General features: G+C 40.8%; 1 protein-coding gene across 1 annotated transcript in view; it reads right to left on the bottom strand.

The window, feature by feature from the left end:
* Positions 1–2: 2 nt before the first annotated feature.
* UBE2E3 (ubiquitin-conjugating enzyme E2E 3) overlaps positions 3–18,360 on the bottom strand; it is a 55,763-nt gene continuing 37,405 nt past the window's right edge. Inside the window, exons 3-5 of the mRNA XM_010297373.1 lie at positions 4,298–4,430; positions 2,350–2,497; positions 3–1,263 (exon numbers count right to left, since the gene is read on the bottom strand). Coding sequence (XP_010295675.1) covers positions 1,166–1,263; positions 2,350–2,497; positions 4,298–4,430 — 379 coding nt within the window. The 3' untranslated portion in view covers positions 3–1,165. The remainder of the gene's footprint in view (positions 1,264–2,349; positions 2,498–4,297; positions 4,431–18,360) is intronic.

The raw sequence follows: 18,360 nt of genomic DNA, 5'->3' as shown, positions 1-18,360 counted from the left end.
CAGGGGGACCGTAGTTCAACAGGTTTACAGATTTCTTTTTCACTAACAAAGGTTCATTCCCCCCCCAACCCTGCAACTGTTTTTGCGTCATAAAAATCTGATAAAATTTATTCTAATCCTCTGTTTTCTGGACAGATGATATCATGTTCAATCATGCGTTGGAAGACCATTTTCAATGGCTAACTGTAGTTCTCTAGATCAGCAAGTCCGACTTGCTTTACTTGGAAACAAAAGCACCAGACTATCTCTAACTTGGCCCTCGTCCTGCAAAAAAAATTTGTAGCAAGACTCAGGCAGTCTGTTCGGGGAGCAGGACTGGCCCTGAAGCAACCGGCTACATTAACTTCTGGAATGAGCATGTGCAATGCTCTCATTCCAACTTGAGAAAGAGCTGAACAGTATTCAATTTAAGGAAATTGTAGAAATGACATTTGTTCTGTTAAAAAGAAAACAGGGAAAACTTAAACAATCCACAGGTATGCATTAAGCATTTAATAGCAAGCCTTTGCTTATGTATATTAATTTAAAGATTATCCACAGGGATCTGTGATACATTGGCCCTGCCTTGTTACTATAATTAAATTTATTCAAATATTAATTTAAAATAGGAAAACAAAGAAACTACTCCTTGGGGAACATGTTTATTGTGTTTGAGATGATACACTGGGTGCTCTCTGAGCTACAAAGGGAAAAAGGAAATCCTTTCATTACAAACTGACAAAGGTAAAAGTTAAAACAGTTTTCACAACAGCATGTACCACATATTGGAAATAGATCTGGGTTTAATACAAATGACATAATTCCTAGTAATCTACAGCTACCTTTAATAACTTCATACAGATAATGAATTAGGCTAAAATGCACTATAATATTTGGTTGACTTCAGGAACAGTATCCTTAGTACATCACAAAATACATTTTGATATCCCAAAGAAGCAAGACTTGCAAGTAGGCATTTTAAACATAACTAATCTACAGCTACAAATTTCTACTCTTGATAGCATTTACCTTTTTGGGGGGCAGTATCCCAGTCTTCAAAAGGATAAAAGCAGAGTAGAATCAGTATAACATATACACAGAAGTCCGTATTGTAAAGGCTATAAAGATTTGTTGCACACTGCAAAGTTGCCTTCTGCACCTTCACACTGTACAAGTAGTTTGTCATTTATGTTGCGTATCTCTTGGTCCACTGTCTGGCTATCCTGTCATGTTCTGCTCTGTTGGTCAGGTACTGAGTGGCTATGCTTCCAACCAGAGGGTCAGCTGCAAAAGGCAGGAGAAGATGCATTAGAGACCATTCCATAATTAAAATAACAAAAAACCCCCAAAAATCAAAACACAACAAAACAATAAACACATGATTTAAAATACAGAATCTATTCCAAAACATAGTCTTTGTCAGGCCAGAAAACGCTGTGAGGTACAGTGGGTGTCTTATCGTACAAGACATTTCCAAGAGAAAGCACACAAGGCACGATGAACAGAAAAAGAAAATAGAAAAATCTGTTGTGGTTATCTGCATATTAATGAATCTTGCCCCATCCTGGTGCCCGGCTTTCACCCCTTTGGAAGGGCCACCTCAGCGGGCGCAGTCCGGCGCGCTCCTGTCACGGTGCTGGACAAGACTGGTGTACATTAGGGTATCAGGACTGTAGGGGACACACCGATGGGATCCAGTTTGCTTCAGGAGTCATCAAACTTTTGTATCAAAGAGGTTAATCCCTTTCTCCCTGATCATTATCGGTCTTCTGAAAATGAACTGTTAGCACGACCGCTCGGTTCCTGCCCTGACCGCAGGCAATTGGCGTTCATTGCCTAATGACACTGGTGACACAGTCGTTGCTGAGAAACTACTGCCTCCAGTGGCGTTCCTCCCCTCCCAACAGGAACAGGAACTCTCTTTGAAAAAGAGAAAAATCCCTCTGAATGTCATCCCTCACAGTTGCAAGATTAAACGTTTCAATTGCTGTCTTAAGAGAAGGGACTTCCTGCGGCCCCTTCCGGCCTGCAGGATTTATTAGTTTATAACTCGAGAGAACTTTGTTGCTTTCCTGGATCGACCACGCATTTGCTGGAGCTCCTGCAATACAGACCTTCAATGACATCAGCTTATTTCCTCCACCACACCTTGGGGAAAAAAGGGCTTAATGCTATTTACTTTCTGCTGTGCCACAGGAGTGAAAAGCGCCATTAAACGCGGGACTGCATCCAAGCAGGAGTGTTTCATCCCCAATTTTAAAAATACTACTTTTTATTTAATCTGCATACAATCAGATATACAAGTTACATTCCACAGCAACTAAGTCAAACAACGAAGAGTGGATGCTCAGTAAGCTATCAGCTCCTTACCTGGGTTGCAGTCTGTCAGAAGAGAACAAATAGACAGCAGAACCTTTGAAATAGTCAAAGCAGGGCTCCAGTTGTCTTTCAGGATATCCAGACAGATAACTCCCTGACTGTTGATGTTGCAGTGATAAATTCTGGTACGGAAAGTAACCTAGAATCACAGTGTAAGAGAGAGAGAGAGTCATTCGGTGTTGCCCAGGGATGCTGCCCCTTCTCTCCGAGCAGCGGCAGCGCCTGGGGCACTCCCAGTTCTGCAGAGCTTCTGCGGAGGCAGCTCCTCTCTGCTCGTTTTCTAAAACACAATTATTTACCAGAAGAGTGCGTAGTTACTGTAGTCATGGCTTCTTTTAAGAAACCTACCATGGGGATCTTTGGTCCATAAACTGCTTTCACACAGGCCCTCTCTCTGGTACCCACAAAAATTAGGACTTTGTAGTACTGCACACTATTTAATGAACTTATTGCACGTCAAGAACGATCTAATCACAAATGTAACTTTCCTGTGGTTTCTGAAGGTGAAGAAGTAGATGGAGTTTGGCTGCATGTGCAGTATTAGTTGATATTTTCCTTTCTTTCAAAGAAAGCTTAAATATAGACAATGAAAATTATTATTTAATATTGCAGTATTGTATTATTCTTGTTCAAATTAGCAATGAAATCTTTGCCTTACCCTTCATTAGGCAGGACATACTGTACAGCCAAAACAATGCTATCACACTAACTAACACTATCCTTGTTTCTAAATTATTTCAGACTAATATCAGTAGAGCATGTAAGCATTATTCTGCACAAAGAAGTAGTTAGAAATTTAAGTGCTTTAATTCAATAAAGCACAAGAAGATGAATAAAATATTTTTTTTCATACTGATGCAGGAGGGAAAAATCCATGATGTTTTCTGAAACTACTGAAAATTAAAAAATGATCATGCTCTAAAAAAAAAATCTACAAGATTTTCATGAAGAATTTGTCTAAAACTCTGCATCACTTCATTGTAACAGTATTAACTGAGAGAATATTAAATTTTGTGGGTTTCAGAGAAGTGTGAAATACATAGAGGGTATATTATTCTTTATGCTGTAATCTTCCTGGGGATGAAAAAAGGTATTTGATTTATAATAAGAACGTTACAGCCACAAGAGCAATACGTTGCAGAAATGTGTGGTAGAATGTAAGAATGTATTTAGTCTTTGCGAATGTCAGCAGTGTCCTTTCTGGTGACTCTGTCAAGAGTTGTAAATTGGCGTTAAGGGAGGGGAGAAGGGAACAACCTTTAACTTCTTTGATATGCGTTAGTAAATTATAATTTCTTAAGTGTCCATACTATTTCTGAGCAAGGAAATGAAATTCTAGCTTAAGGTAAAATTAGTTTTATTTAATAAATAGAGCTTTTGCTTAAAAGTATTATCAAACAAGGTTGCTGATCTTAACAGTAGTAAATAGATTGACATTTTACAGTAATGGAAATCATCACAGTAATTTACCCGATTTGAAGTCACAATATAACACTCTAGTTTTCTATCTAAATTTTTTTTAGCTTTCTGTTATATTGCTAAAAATTACATGAAAATATATAATACAGAATCTGGTTTATAACAGAAAAAGTTTATTATACATGCATTTTAGTAGCTGGAATGAGAAAAAGAAAACTTAAGAAGGTCCTGTGCTGTCTTGTATTAAAATTAAAATTTCTTGAGTCTTAACTCCTGATCAGAATTCTATCTCATTTATCACTTGGTAAAGCTTGGAAATTGCTATTGACTGTGGTAATTGGGAAATAAATTAGACACAGAATTTTTCCAAAACTGCAAGCCAAGATTTTGGACTGTGTAGTTTTTGAGAGACCATAAACAAGTCTGATATTCAGAAAGTGATGAACATGCACTCGCTGCAAGTTACATTCTTCTCACATGTGAAAAAAAGATAGACACAATAAAAACCCCTTACCCTTACCTTTGGTGGCTTGAATGGATAGTCAGATGAAAATGTGATATCCAGGAAAAAAACGCCTCCTTCATATACAGAACCTGGAGGTCCAAGTATAGTAGATCTCCATTCATAAATGTTATCTCCTTTAGGACCGGCACTGTGCAAAAAAAGAGGAGAGAGAAAGAGAGAGTCAGGTGTACCCTTGAGAGAGGCATTTTATGGATTTCCTTCTTCATTCATGTTGTTTAATACAAACCACTTGCCTATCTTTAACATCTGCCTAATTTCCAACTGACTTCAGTGGGCTCAGTGTTTTAAACAAGCATGAAAGCTGGGCACTCCGCTGTCCCTTCAGCGATACAGCGATGAAACAGATTGGCCATGAACTACTGGACTGTCACTGTCTGAAACATATCCCCAGATCTGCGTTCTTGAGTTTGTGGTTGCTCTGAGCTTCTACATCATGCCTTTCCAATGACATCATACCATACACAAAAGGAGTTGTATATCTTGACCATGTTCATCTTCTCCAGGCATTAAATGGATCATACCTTCACAAAAAATGTGACTTACATGTACATTGATGCACATTTATTGCCATTTGTTTCACAGGCTAGAGTGAAATGTTACCCCCTTGGGCAGGAAAACTGGGGATGGGAGAGACAGAATCAAGTAACTTGGAACTGAGCTTCTTACAGCACTGTCAATCCAAATCAGTCTTCTTCAGGATATGTTTGTGCTATGCCTCCAGGCAATAGGCATTGAGATTACTATCCAAAAATAGTTTATTTTAAGAAGTACAATACTGAACGCATTTCTCACTAGGGGAACAGTTATTGCATAATTAATTATTAAAGTAAAGCTTTGAAAGAAGGTATAATGAACAAGTATTTTCTTGACTTCTGAGACATCATACTTAATGCTATTATCATACAATAACCATCTAACATCTTCACACACACACCACACACACACACACACAAAAAAATCAAAGTACAATCTTATTTCTGTAAGCAAGTTGCACGGTAAAAACTAATGTTCCGCAAAAGGTCCTGAATCTTAACCACTGAGATCCAAACTGAGTGCTACGGAAAACACCACCACTGAGCTCACGCAGGCACGTGGATTCATCACATCTATGCAGACAAGTCAATAACGTGACACTGTAAAAGATGCTCTCAACTCTCCCCACCTTGGCAGCCTCTCAGGCACCACCCACATCTTGCAGACACATGGTGAAGCGTCCTCATCCTTCTCCCTCTGTGGTCCCAAGGAGCAGGCACTGAGGACTGTCATATGCGATTGCCCATGAAGCAAGAGACAGGGCATGGCACCAAGCTGTAGCCTGGGAGTTTGTGGTTTCTGGCATTGCTCGACACTCAGAGGAGCCTCCCTTACAAGCCCTCCAAGTGTTAAGGCTCTTCCCATGTCACGACACCTCATGTATTTGCCATACGTATGTCCTCAGTCTATAACACGGCATGTTGGACATTCATCCTTATTATGTAGCCAAACATGCGGAGACGCTCATCAGAGACGAGGACTACGAGCAGTCTGCACTGTGCATCTGCAATTCCCACACCAAAAATTTAGCTATTTTTGCATTAAAATCATATTCGAGAAACAACCAAAAGCTGATTTTGATTATGAATTCCCTTTCAATTTATAATTTCCCAACATGTTTTTTATCTTGCGGATGTTTCATGTACCAAATGTTTAAACTGTTGCAGGCCTTTCATTAGCAGGACAAAATAATCATGGATTTTGGCTGACATCCTATTTAATTAAAAACAAAAAATTACTTGATGGAGCTGTAGCTATTTTTCTGTTGCCAAAATGAAAGCAGCTAACAACAGCATGCTGGCCTCCAGAGCACAGCTAAGAAAGAAAAACTAGAAGTGCTGTCAAAATAAAGTTTGGGTCTAAAACCACTGATCTTACCTTTCTATTTGAAATGCATGCACAAAAGTGTAAGAAATTTTAGGAAAAAAAGGGAAACCCAGAGGCAAGGAGGTCCATTTTCGATGATGTAATGAACCGTTCATACCCTCAGTCACTCCAGAAGGTAATTCCATTCATGCTCTCTAAAAAGCAATTAGTGTAAGAACTGAAAATATTGGGGCAATAATGACAATATTTAAAACCCACATAGGCCACTGAAATGCTTTAATTAATTCTTGACATTCATCAAGCTTACAGCTAATTAGTATTGTGCTTGGAAACCAAATTTCTATGGAGCAATTCAATTTCAGCATTAGATGTCCTAATGACTGTTTTATAGTTTAATGCAGAGGTTAGTGCTCATGTCCTACACCTCTAACAGCTGGATGCAATTCAATCAGATTAATGAAATAGCTGAATTAAATTAGTGACATATTTCAGCCCAATGAATCAGTCACAATTAAGTGCGGCACCAGTCCGGTGCCAAACTATCTGTTAATCACTCACCAAGTCAGAGCAAGGGCATCTATCAGCCAGTAGCCAGAAGCTGAGTGCAATAACCTCTCTGCCTATTACTGTCTGCTCTCCTCTTCTATGCTACCGCTAGCAATATCTAAAAAGGTTGGGCTATAACGTGAGAAGGCAAATTCCTAACCTTGTCAGAGGAAGAAAACGCTGTGTTGGAAACTCCTCCTACTGCTGAGAAAAGATTGCTGCAATGACAAAAGTAGCACAAAGCCGTAACAATAACCACTCTCAGATAAGGGAGAAAATTGTTAAATCGAACAATTTCATTACATCTGATGAGGTTTGTGAAACTTCTATTTAACTGCTGAAGTGGTGTCTCACTTCCAGTGCTGTAAAAGATAGCCCTGCTTCATTAGCAACCTGAAAATCCCCAGTTACTACGTTACTGGTGTGAGGAGACACAAGATTAAAGAGCAGAGACAAGACATCACTCTTGGCTTCTACCACCTGTGTATTTCCACTGGGGATCATCCTCAGCTGGCCATACACTACTTTGTCTTTTGTAGATGTACCAAGGTAATCTTTTTTGGAAGTAAACAAACCCACGCTCTCTAAGGCTCAGCAAAACATACCAGACCTATTCACAGCAGTCTTGGCCCCTGCAATGATTTCTGCAAGGACAGGACCGTGGGGTTACACCCACTTGGATGACTGCAGAGAAGAGCAGAAAGCGCAGTCCTGCCTCCGGCAACTCCTCGGTTGCGTACCGAGCTGCGAGCAAGTGCTGAGCCCCGCAAGGGTCGCTGCCTTCGACTCCCCGTCGCCGCAGAAAGCCACAAGGAGGGAACTGCCACTCCTTGGTGCAAATCTAACTTCGCCGTTCCCACAGAGGACAGCAAAGAACCCGGGCGGAAAACTGGGCATGAGGAAGCTTTACTCTGTACACAGTTTTCTTTTTCATTGCTACACCCAGAAGAAATACTGTCCTCTTTCTGTTGGGCACTAAAGGGGCTGTCACGGGAGGTGCTGCTAGGGGCTATACCTGAACTCTTTATTCCCAGATGTTCTCATGCTATTCCTGAGACTCACTCTCCTCTTGCAAACACAGGCCTCAAGCATCTCACCTTCAACCTTGAGAGTTGTGGTGAGTGACAGCCAAGGAATCTTTCTCGCTGTCTCACACACTGGACAGAATACCCCAGGCAGAGCACTACAATGAGGAATTTCCATGGTTTTCTTTCCTTTCCTTTTTTTATCGCTGAAAGACCCAGCTCCTTCTGACTTCCCCCATGGAATCCATATGGACATAAAATCCTCCTCTAATTCTGTCCTTTAAAATATAAAATCTTGATGGAGCAACGGATCCGGTGATAACTCAGCGTTTTGGCTACACAGCACACATGTGCAGCTCATTGCTACCAGCCTGCTGCCCTCCTAAATTAGCTTACAGAACATCACAAATTCAGTAAAGGCACCACCAGCATATTCTCAATAAAAGAACCACTTGATCCTTTTTTTTTAAAATATGGGCTTAAAAAATCTCAGACAAAATAACAAACCAAATTAATTGAAATGACAAAATATTCTTTGCAAAATTAAGGGTTTTTTACTTCATATACAAAAGCTGGATTGATTTTTTTAAAATAAATTAGATAAACGGACAGAATAAAGTTAACTGGCTACATCTGCTTCCTGAGTAAATATTCATTATGCCACTTCACTTAGGCATATATACCTGATCCAGATAAGACAAAGGATTTATAACCACGCTTTATCAAAGCTAGTCCACTGAACAGATTTAATTTACAAGTGTGACTTCAGATGCTGAATTTGAGAAGACTTGAGGTTAAACTCTAGGGGCCCATGGGGTCACATCAGGTCCTTTAAACCTAACTCTGCTGAACCCTGGCGCTCAGGTTTCATGAAGATGAAGAACAGCTTTTTCCAGCACCGTGTTATGAGCATTCACACGGATTCAGCAGCATTCACACCAGCAAGAAGTCTGTTAGCCTCCTGACGCAGTGGTTACAGAAATCAGAATTCAGCATTTGTTACAATTCACTACATCAAAATGCATTAAAGCTGCCCATATGGAACTAGATGCAGGATGAGAAACTAGGACAAGAAATTTCCAGTCTACACGATGCTAGTAGCATGCTGCTTTCTGCACTTGCTAAATGCGCTTCTCCTGTCAACAGCACTCCTCTGAAACACGGGGCTCTAAATTTGGTGACAGAATGCAACTTCGTAGTACTGAGACTGTGATAATTAAGAAAAGAGTGAAGGAAAGTGTAATTTAGCTGGATTCAATGTTAACTCTGTGTTATGCTTTATTATGAGAAACAATTTGTGTCTATAATAGGATACAACTGAGAGGGAAAAAAAAAAATCTGCTTTTTTAGGAAGCTTCTTGATAGTGAAGTCTGTCAGACTCTAAAACAGTCTTATAAGAAATGTCATTGGTACCATAAAAGTAAAGGTCTATACCCCAGGCTGCCCATCAGCAGAGCCTACCGAGCACAGATTGAAGTGTTGGAATATTTTCCTACATTCTCCTTTCAAAGGCCCCACCCTTAGGTCTGATACCCAGGCAGGTATCACAACGGCAGCAGCTAACAAACCAAATGGGATACCTGGAGAGAGAGTTAGGTAAGGAAAGAGCCGCCTCTGTCCTCCCCAGACTTTTATCTCAAGATGAGATTCAGCAACAGTAAAACTCCTGAAGCTCTTCGCACACTGCTCAACCACAGCGAGTCTGTCACGATGGTATAATTGTAATTTTTACAGCAATGTAACTGAAGACAGTGCTTTAAGAAAAGAGTAAGGTATCTTTTTTGATTTTTCTTAATTCAACTGAAGGTACTAAGGAAAGGAAGAATGAATGCCCTTAAGTATGTTCCACAGCCTCGTGCTTGAAAAATCCACTCCATAAGGCGCCTACATGGCGAGTTTTGCAAAATCCACAACACAGCTTCAGAAATCGAGTTTTATAAATCCTGCTGTAAGAAAGGCACTGAGCATGTTACCAGCATGACAGGCTTTGTTTTGGACAGCAATGTCTCAGCTAAAGCTGCTGGATGATGTTCTAGTTCAGTATTGTGCCACTAGAGGCTAATGGGGCTGTAACAGATCCTAGCAGCATATACAATTCAGGCAAATACAGAGATCCCATCTGTAGTGAGTCTGCCTGCCTCAGGATCTAAGCTTCTGAGCCTGATGAGTTCATCTCCAGGTGAAGGAGAAAGCCCCAGGCTCAGGTAACTTCAAGTTATCGCAGAGGTGGGGACTCGTATCTACCATGCTTTTTGATAAGGTACTCACTATTATTAAGGTTTCCAGGTTATGTGCAATTTCTTACAAAGAAAAAGTTTCAAACTATTGTGTTCTTTATCTAGCTACAACTGTTTTTATTTTACCTGCCACTGAACTATCTGCTACATCTGTTTGCTGAAAAAGGTTATTTACTGCTTTTAGCTGATCCACAGAGGCTCTGTGTAACTGAGGATACAGAGAGACTAGTTCACTGTACAAACCTTTGCTTCTGTCACTTCTTTAAAGTCTATCATGCCCTTAAGACTGAAATCTAGAAATTACTGCTAAAAAAAAAAAAAGCGCCTATTTTTAACTCATGGATCCCCCACTAATTCAGCTGGTTGTAACGCAGTGCAGGACTTGGGCCTGAGGCCATGGTTCGATGCAACAGTAAATCCAACTTGAGAGCTCCTCCTACTAGATCAAAAGCAGCGTGGCTACTCAAAGCAAAGTGCTGATCCAACGTAAACTAACTTGGCCAAACGGTACACGTTCCAAAAACGTCAATGGATTAGCTTTGTAACACCAGGCTTTATGCTTAATCAGGTACTGTTTGTCCTCCTGCAGCCAGCGTAAAGAGGGCACAAACTTTAGATTGCATGGTCTGGCTTCGAAATGTAATCATATGGCCGCATTTGGTTCACGTCAAATTGTACCATTAGGGGAATCTAACCGAGTGCAGATCTGCTATCAATCATCCGAATGAGGAAGATGCCAGATTGTAGTGCTTTAGACGATTAAAACCTCCAGCGCTAAACTTGCCATTAGCAGAAGAATATACACTGTTGTTACTAAAGGAAGCTGAGCAACAAATCATTTGGTAGTTCCATCAAAGCTGTAATATGTAGATAACCCAAGTAATGTATTTTGGAAAGCTGATAGTTTTTCCACTGCCAAAAGCCCCATTAAATTAGTTCATCGCTACAATAGCTCAACTTTACTTTCCTCTTTGTATTCCTGCTAGTTCCTAGGACCTTTCTGGCTGCTGTTAGAAGTCTGCTCAGGTCCTCCCCATCTTCCAGAACAACTGTAGCCAATTATGGAGGCAGAATTCCTGTAATTTTTCTTTTGAAAAATAACTAACCCTAGAAAGTAGGTTCACTAAATTACAACAGAAATACTGAATTTAAACCAGGTAACAAAACATATCAGATTGTTTTTCTCTATGCTCTTGACAGAAGAGTTATAAATACATACTACCCAGGTCATAAGTAAGAAGTTTACCAAACATTATTTGTTTCTGAAAACAGAGAAAACACAGGACTCGCAGGCATGAAGAAAGTTCATGCTGAACATTCCGTTTACTTTAAATATCTGGAAATCTGCATAGAAGTGCTTCTCACATGCCTACACTACAGAAATTATCCATACTCCCTGTTAAAACACAGAGCAGGACACTCAGTAAAGGGAAACATTTCCTGCTACTTCACCATGTGTTCATAATAACAAAGCCGTAATTTAGCACAAAATAAAAGACCAGCTCCCTGTCATCAGTGTTGAAACACCAGTAGTATCAGTGGCAAAACGTGTGCTATTTTCATGCTGTTGGTATAAAGCTCAATTTGTACTAAGGCCAAATCACTTTGACAAAGAAATTTGTCTACCAGGTATACAGTTCACATTTTCCTTCCACTCCAAATTACTGATGAACCTGTCTTTAGCAAACATGGCAAACTTTGCTTTTCTCCATGAAAGAGGTTCCTTCACTCCCCAACACAAACAAAACTCATTGGGATACATGCATATTTTATTCTTCGATATGTTATAGCCTCCATACTGATGCTAGCAATCCATGCTGAAAGAATCACATGGTACTACCTAAGAAATCATGCAGCCTTCGTTTAAGATAGTTTGCCTACTGTCATCCAGAAAACATGTGCTGTGGAGTATGAATGCAATGTAAATCTCCCAAATCCCAGGCCATCACCTTACCCACTGGACTGAGATTATATTATTAGTAGCTCACTCGATAGTTCTGTGGCATCCACGTGTTTTAGACATCAGTCACCTTCAACATCCACTACAAAATCTTTGTGTCAAAAAGCCAAGTCACACAGAGAAACCCAGTTTAGGAATTCCCACCAATATTTTCAATTACACTTACAACATCAACAAAAGAAATCTATTATTCCCAACATCCTTTACGCACATACTTCGAATGGAGGAAGAAAGAACAGTTAAAACAATTAAATTCACTAAAGGGTCTAATTAATTGAAAAATACAACTGGCTTTAAAACTGTAGTAAATTTATAAACCTTCATGCCTAGGAACAATAACTGGGCAATTTTCAATGGACTAAGCCTGCAAGTCAACTAGAGCTGCTCAAATGAAGTTCCCAGCTATCAATCTACCCAAAGTATCTAAACATTAGGCAGTTTCAAATACTGACCAATGTATTAAAAAAGTCTTCCACTGCTCTGTGGATTATATTCTGTTTTTTTAAGGAACGTATCTTCAGCCAAAATTTGAAAGGAACCCCACCTATGAACAGTGCTTTTCAAGACAGAAAGTACATTAGTGAATTAGAGAATCACCACAGTGTGACAATTCAAGCCTAAAGGCAGTCTCCATGATTAAACTTGTGAATGGTGTTAATGTTGTGAAAAAACTTTCTTCAAATATTGTAAAAGGAGAAAGTGCAATTTAGTGAACACGATTTATTCAGGTACTTCATGAAGGACCAAGAGAGGCAGAATTGCTGGGAAGTCACCTTCACTGAAATGTGGGTGGATCCACCTGTCAAGAAGATGAACACCCAACGTGCCTGGTGCTACCACAGTGGAACCTCCTCCCTCTCCAGCATGTGCAGGATTGGGCTTCTCCATCACTTCAGAGCAAAAGAGCTAAAAGCTGCCTTCCCCCACACCTCTAAAAAAAATCATCTTTCAACTTCAGCGAAGTTACACCTTGCCCACATAGAGATGGAGAAAAGACAAAACCGCTCAGTCAGATAGCCTGCCTCCATTAAAACACATTAACACTCTGAATAAGAAGCACCTACTTAGGGATTTAATGATCTTTAATACATGCACATTAGTTTCAACCTTTTACTTGTTTCATACTAACTTCCTGAATGTTGCCCTGTAGCAAGCACTGAATATTTTTCCTCAAAAGAAGTCTGTATTGTCATCATCTAAGTAAGTTCTTGGTTTAGTCTTCCTAACCTTCTAGCATAGGCTTTTTTTCAAACGTAATTCTATTATTACTTTTAAATACTTCCTCCCTCTTGCCTCCATCCATTTCCACATCAGACTCTACAGTCTAACAAAACAGAAAATGCTGTGCCACAGCTCCCTGTGTCAGATGCCTAACTTGAAGCCATAAAAGTCTGATAGAGATCTCTGTAAAAAGTGAAAGGCTATATTTCTTAAAAATAAAATCGACCTTCCCCGCCTCCCACACAATCAGGATGACTTCTCAAGTCTGGCTCCTTCCTGAACAAGTCTGGGATCACCAAGTGGCTTTTGTCACTGGCTACTTCATCTGAATTGAAAGAAATTAGCTGTTTTGAAGGGGCGTGAATCTGGTTGGCCAAAAACCAAAAAGCCTGTTCAACGTGATGGTCCAGTGTTCCGAAGGCCCGTCTTTAGTCCTGTTCCCACACTAGTTAACGAAATTTGCTACATTGAGGATTGATTAAATGAGTTTTTCACAAGATTCATGGTCTGAAATGATCATCAGAATTCTGGCTACAGGCTTTAAACTCTGCTTAAAGCAAAATGATGACAAGCTTCACATTCAGTGCAGGGCATGAGTTTATCATTGTTGACAATTTTAATATATTTAATCTATTAGTTGGTATTAGATACTTTACCTTTGTACTTTTAACTAAACAATTCTGCAAATAAGCTTCTGCCTATCTGAATATATAAAGCAAACCTCTGGGATGTAACACATTGCAGTAGACCTGAGTGCAAGGTGACCGGTGCTTTTCCACAACTAATTAACCCCAGCAAAACCAGCCCTGTGCCTCCTCTTGCTCCTTCCCCTCCCTTGACACCCACAGCAGTGCTTGTGAAATCCCACCGTGAATTGCTCCGTGGTGCTGAGCGACTTGAGAAGTACCCAAGGGTTGCTGTCAGGCTGCCTGGGCTGCTGGAAGCAGCAGCTGGCTGCAGACTGGCACGGATGCCAGCACCAGCACAGGAACAGCAGCGGGAAGCTGCAGCGGGGGGTAGGGTAGAAGTGTGAGGCTGCAGCAGCTCAACCTGAATTGGCTTAAAATATGCTGGGAAAATAAATGCATGCGCTCTCTGGGTGCAATTCTGGATCAGCAGTGTCTTATTTATCAAAGTAGAGGCTCAGGATCCTCCCTCTGCCTCTTCACCACTCCATTCTGTCCATTTAGTACCTAAGCTGTAGAGTGACCCAACATGATGAGCAGTAACCATCCTGTACCGAGCATAAGGCAGACTTGATTCAGGTACTAAAACATTAGCCCAACAATGTACATTTCTCTAGTTGAATATGAATATTTGGAGAGTTTCAAAACAAAAGCAGTTGAGAATAGGAATCTGTTTTGTATAATGCAGAATTGGAGACAGCTGAAGCAACACTTGGTACAGAGTAATCATAAATGTAACTTGTGTATGAAAAGCATTAAAAAACCCTGTGAATACCAGCTTTAGTTCCAAAAGTACAGCAATTCAAAGGAATGGAGAAAGCATCATGCATACAAATACAAAGAAATCAATGTCTGATATGAGTTCATTTTACTCCATGAAAGTATACTACACCAAAGATAAATGTGAAAATAATTATCATTCCAGGGGAAAAAAGTCAATAAACATCTAAGTGAAACAAGTCTCACTCAGGAAAATCTGTTTATTGAAAAGCCAGCTCCAGCCCTATTACTGCTCCTTCTAACAATGCTAATGTCATAGAATCATAGAGAATCATAGTTTGTGTTGGAAGGGACTCTGAAATGTCATCTAGTCCAACCCCTCTGCAATGAGCAGGGACATCTTCAACTAGAGCAGGTTGCTCAGAGCCCCGTCCAACCTGACCTGGGATGTTTCCAGGGATGAGGCATCTACCACCTCCCGGGGCAACCTGTGCCAGGGTTTCACCACCCTCATTGTGAAAAAATTCTTCCTTATATCTAGTCTAAATCTACCCTCTTCTAGTTTAAAACAGTCACCCCTTGTCCTATCGCTACAGGCCCTCCTAAAGAGTGTGTTCCCATCTTTCTTCTAAGCCCACATGAAGTACTGGAAGGCTGCGATAAGGTCTCCCCGGAGCCTTCTCTTCTCCAGGCTGAACAACCCCAACTCCCTCAGCCTGTCCTCACAGCAGAGGTGTTCCATTCCTCTGAGCATTTTTGTGGTCCTCCTCTGGACCTGCTCCAACAGGTCCATGTCTTTCCTGTGCTGAGGGCTCCGGAGCTGGACGCATGACTCCAGGTGGGGTCTCATCAGAATGGAGCAGAGGGGCAGAATCCCCTCCCTCGACCTGCTGGCCATGCTGCTTTTGACACAGCCCAGGATACTGTTGGCCTTCTGGGCTGCTTAATGAGTAACTCTTCCAAATGAATGTTCTCTGTGCAGACAGCTGTAGTGTATGGAGCAGAAGCTACTTAGGTTAGCCTTGGGAGCAGGGCTTTGTAACCCTCCTCTAAGACAGCTGCCACCGCTAAAAGATGAGCTAAGAAGTTTGTAACCTGCACAGCGCTTTGCTGTGGAGCTTAGACCACTAGTACCAGTGGACTAAGATATGCTGCAGCTTCATTCCACTTTTTTACACATCTGCCTGTTCATAACTATGATTATAAAGAAATGTAATCCCCCCCCAGCACATATTCAAGGCAGCTGTTAGGAAAGCGGCAGTAGGATACAGCAACCCAGACCTCAGGCAAAGCAAAAGCGCACGGACAGCACCGACATCTTCCTGGGTGCTAAATCCTTCTTCCCAATAGAGCAGGTTGCAGCACCAGTTGCACTGCATTCAGGAATTAGATACCGTTAGAACATGGACACAGGACAGGTGTAATTTCACGAAGAAAAGGCTCAGATTGTGTATGGTTTACATTTGAGACTATAAGCATGATTTATCAGTGGAAAGAATACGCTTACTTACTATCGTTGCAAAATTCATCAGGTTATATACAGATTAAGTATCATCTCTTCCAACATGTCCTAATGTTATGTATTGATACATAACTCTACTTCCTTCATATTCTCAGTCAGTCATAATTTAATGCATGCCATTCACAACACATTTGCTTACATTTGCAATCTAGGAAAAATAATGTTCTTTCTGATAACTAATCCCAATAAAGCTCGCTCTTTGCTAAAAATGCCTAATTTTAAGTACAGTGCTGCTAGAAAAATTAACTTATGACAGACTGCCTGCTCATGGTACTTAAAAGATGTGGAGCTGAAAGGATGAACAATTTTACTAGTAGTTAGCCTGCTGGGATTGATTACTGATGTTTAGACAATTAAATATTTGTTTAAAAAAGTAGTAGGTATATAATTTTGATCTTATCCATTTTTACAGCATCTAAGATGAGATCAATATTCTGTTTTACAGACAGAATAATAAATGTGACCGGGCAACGACTTGCTAAAAGTGACTGTATAGGTCAGGGACAGAATGGGGTACAGAAGCAAAGTCTTCCAAGTCTCTGACAAGTAACCAAAGCACCAGGTCTCAGCAATTCCCATTCAGTGCTTGAAGGTTCATACACCTGAACTTCAGAAACCACAAACCACACCTTATCCTATGGTGTGGAGAGGTGCTCCCAAGAGACAACTTACAAAATTAATCCAAGCGGAAAGTTTTCTTTCTTGTTTAAATCTTCCTTAATGAATTTTAAAAAATAGCGCTGGAAAATAACAGCAGTTGTAGTAGTAGTAATAGTAACAACAAAAATTACAATAGTAATAAAAGAATCAAACTCTGTGGCCTGGCTCTGGGTCCCCTGCACCCCAGCGTGCTGCCGTACCTCCCCGGCAAAGGTTACTCACCAGGTGCCCAGCTCTAGCGGCAGTCCCAGGCATCACCGGCATCTGGGGCTGGGCAGAGGCAGGTAACCTCAGCCAGCTGCGCTCCAGCAACTCCCAGTTGCCGTGCAGTCCCGGCGGAGCGCAGCAGGCTGGTGTGGGGTAGACTGGCAGACTGTGTCAGCCAGGGAAAGTCATAAACAGCTCTTTGATAGCTTGTTCCCTCCTCCTCCACCACACCTAGCAAATGCCAGCAGAAGAGACAATCCTGCAAAGGGAAAGATGTTGGGCATTTTTTTTGGAAGAGGTAGTTTTTGAAAGAGGTACGCGGAGACCCTTCAATAGCCCACTGATAATTTGTGAACACAAAGACCTAGCTTTTCAGGGTTGCGCTTCAACTCCCTCCTGCTCCCTCTTCAGTGCAAGCAGCAGCAGCTTTCACAGGGCAGGACTCCATAGGAGCTGGAAGCTAATTACCAGATGTCTTGTAAATCTTTCCAATCTGCACAACTTCATCCAGTTTGCAATGCTTAACATCAGCTCTTTTGGAACCTTTTCATCCCTATTTTTGTGTAACAAATTTTCAACAAGCCAGGAGTTCTTTGTTCTCCCCTAATAAAACAACCTAAAATGTTAACAGTTCAGCATGAAACTAATGAACTAAACGCACTTTTCTGGAGATCTGAGCAGAAGTACAGGCATTTCCAGATTTATGTGAAAATCTATTAATTCTGGAAAAAGAGCTTTGGACTGTTTCTTTAAAACTTCTTTAAAACTACAAAAATGAATACAAACAATGGTTGTAAATTATTTATGTGTTTAGCCAAACATATGGCCACTCAAATGCTGCCCTTATTGAGGACAACTTAAACGAAAATCTTAAAGGGGGCTGAAAAGAGAAGTGGACAAAATCAGATATTTGCTCAGATGTAACTGTACTTAATAGAAGTTCTGTCCACAAAATTTTGCTCCAAATAACTGCTAATGGCAATGCAGAGATGTTCTGCAGAGCGTTGAGCATTCAAGTCTACAATTTACATGAATGGAAATGATTTTCAATTGCCTCTTGGGTGATATAGTGAAAAAGATGAAGAGTGAAGAGTTAGTTGAATGTTTCTCCTCCTGCAGTACTGCTGACATGGGAGACTGTCAGTTTTCCCTAACCTATTTCAGTGGGATCCATACCAAGCAACCATATGGATTTAGTATGAAGCAGGAATATAGACCCCTGCTCACATCAATCCTCCAGCTGGCAGATTCAGGAGGGGTTTGAATCACCACAGAAGTCTGGTAACATCTCTATGGGTGCAGCTGATTGCGAAGTCTGACCATGCTCTGACTGTGTTACGGAAGGAAAGATTACTCTGAACAACCTAGGAAACGTGTCCTGTGCCCATGGCCAAGAGGAATTGGTGACATAC

Source organism: Phaethon lepturus, unplaced genomic scaffold (assembly GCF_000687285.1).
Source record: "Phaethon lepturus isolate BGI_N335 unplaced genomic scaffold, ASM68728v1 scaffold31091, whole genome shotgun sequence".
NCBI lineage: Eukaryota > Metazoa > Chordata > Aves > Phaethontiformes > Phaethontidae > Phaethon > Phaethon lepturus.
The sequence above is the reverse complement of the archived record's forward strand: the minus strand, read 5'-3'. Positions and strand labels throughout refer to the sequence as shown.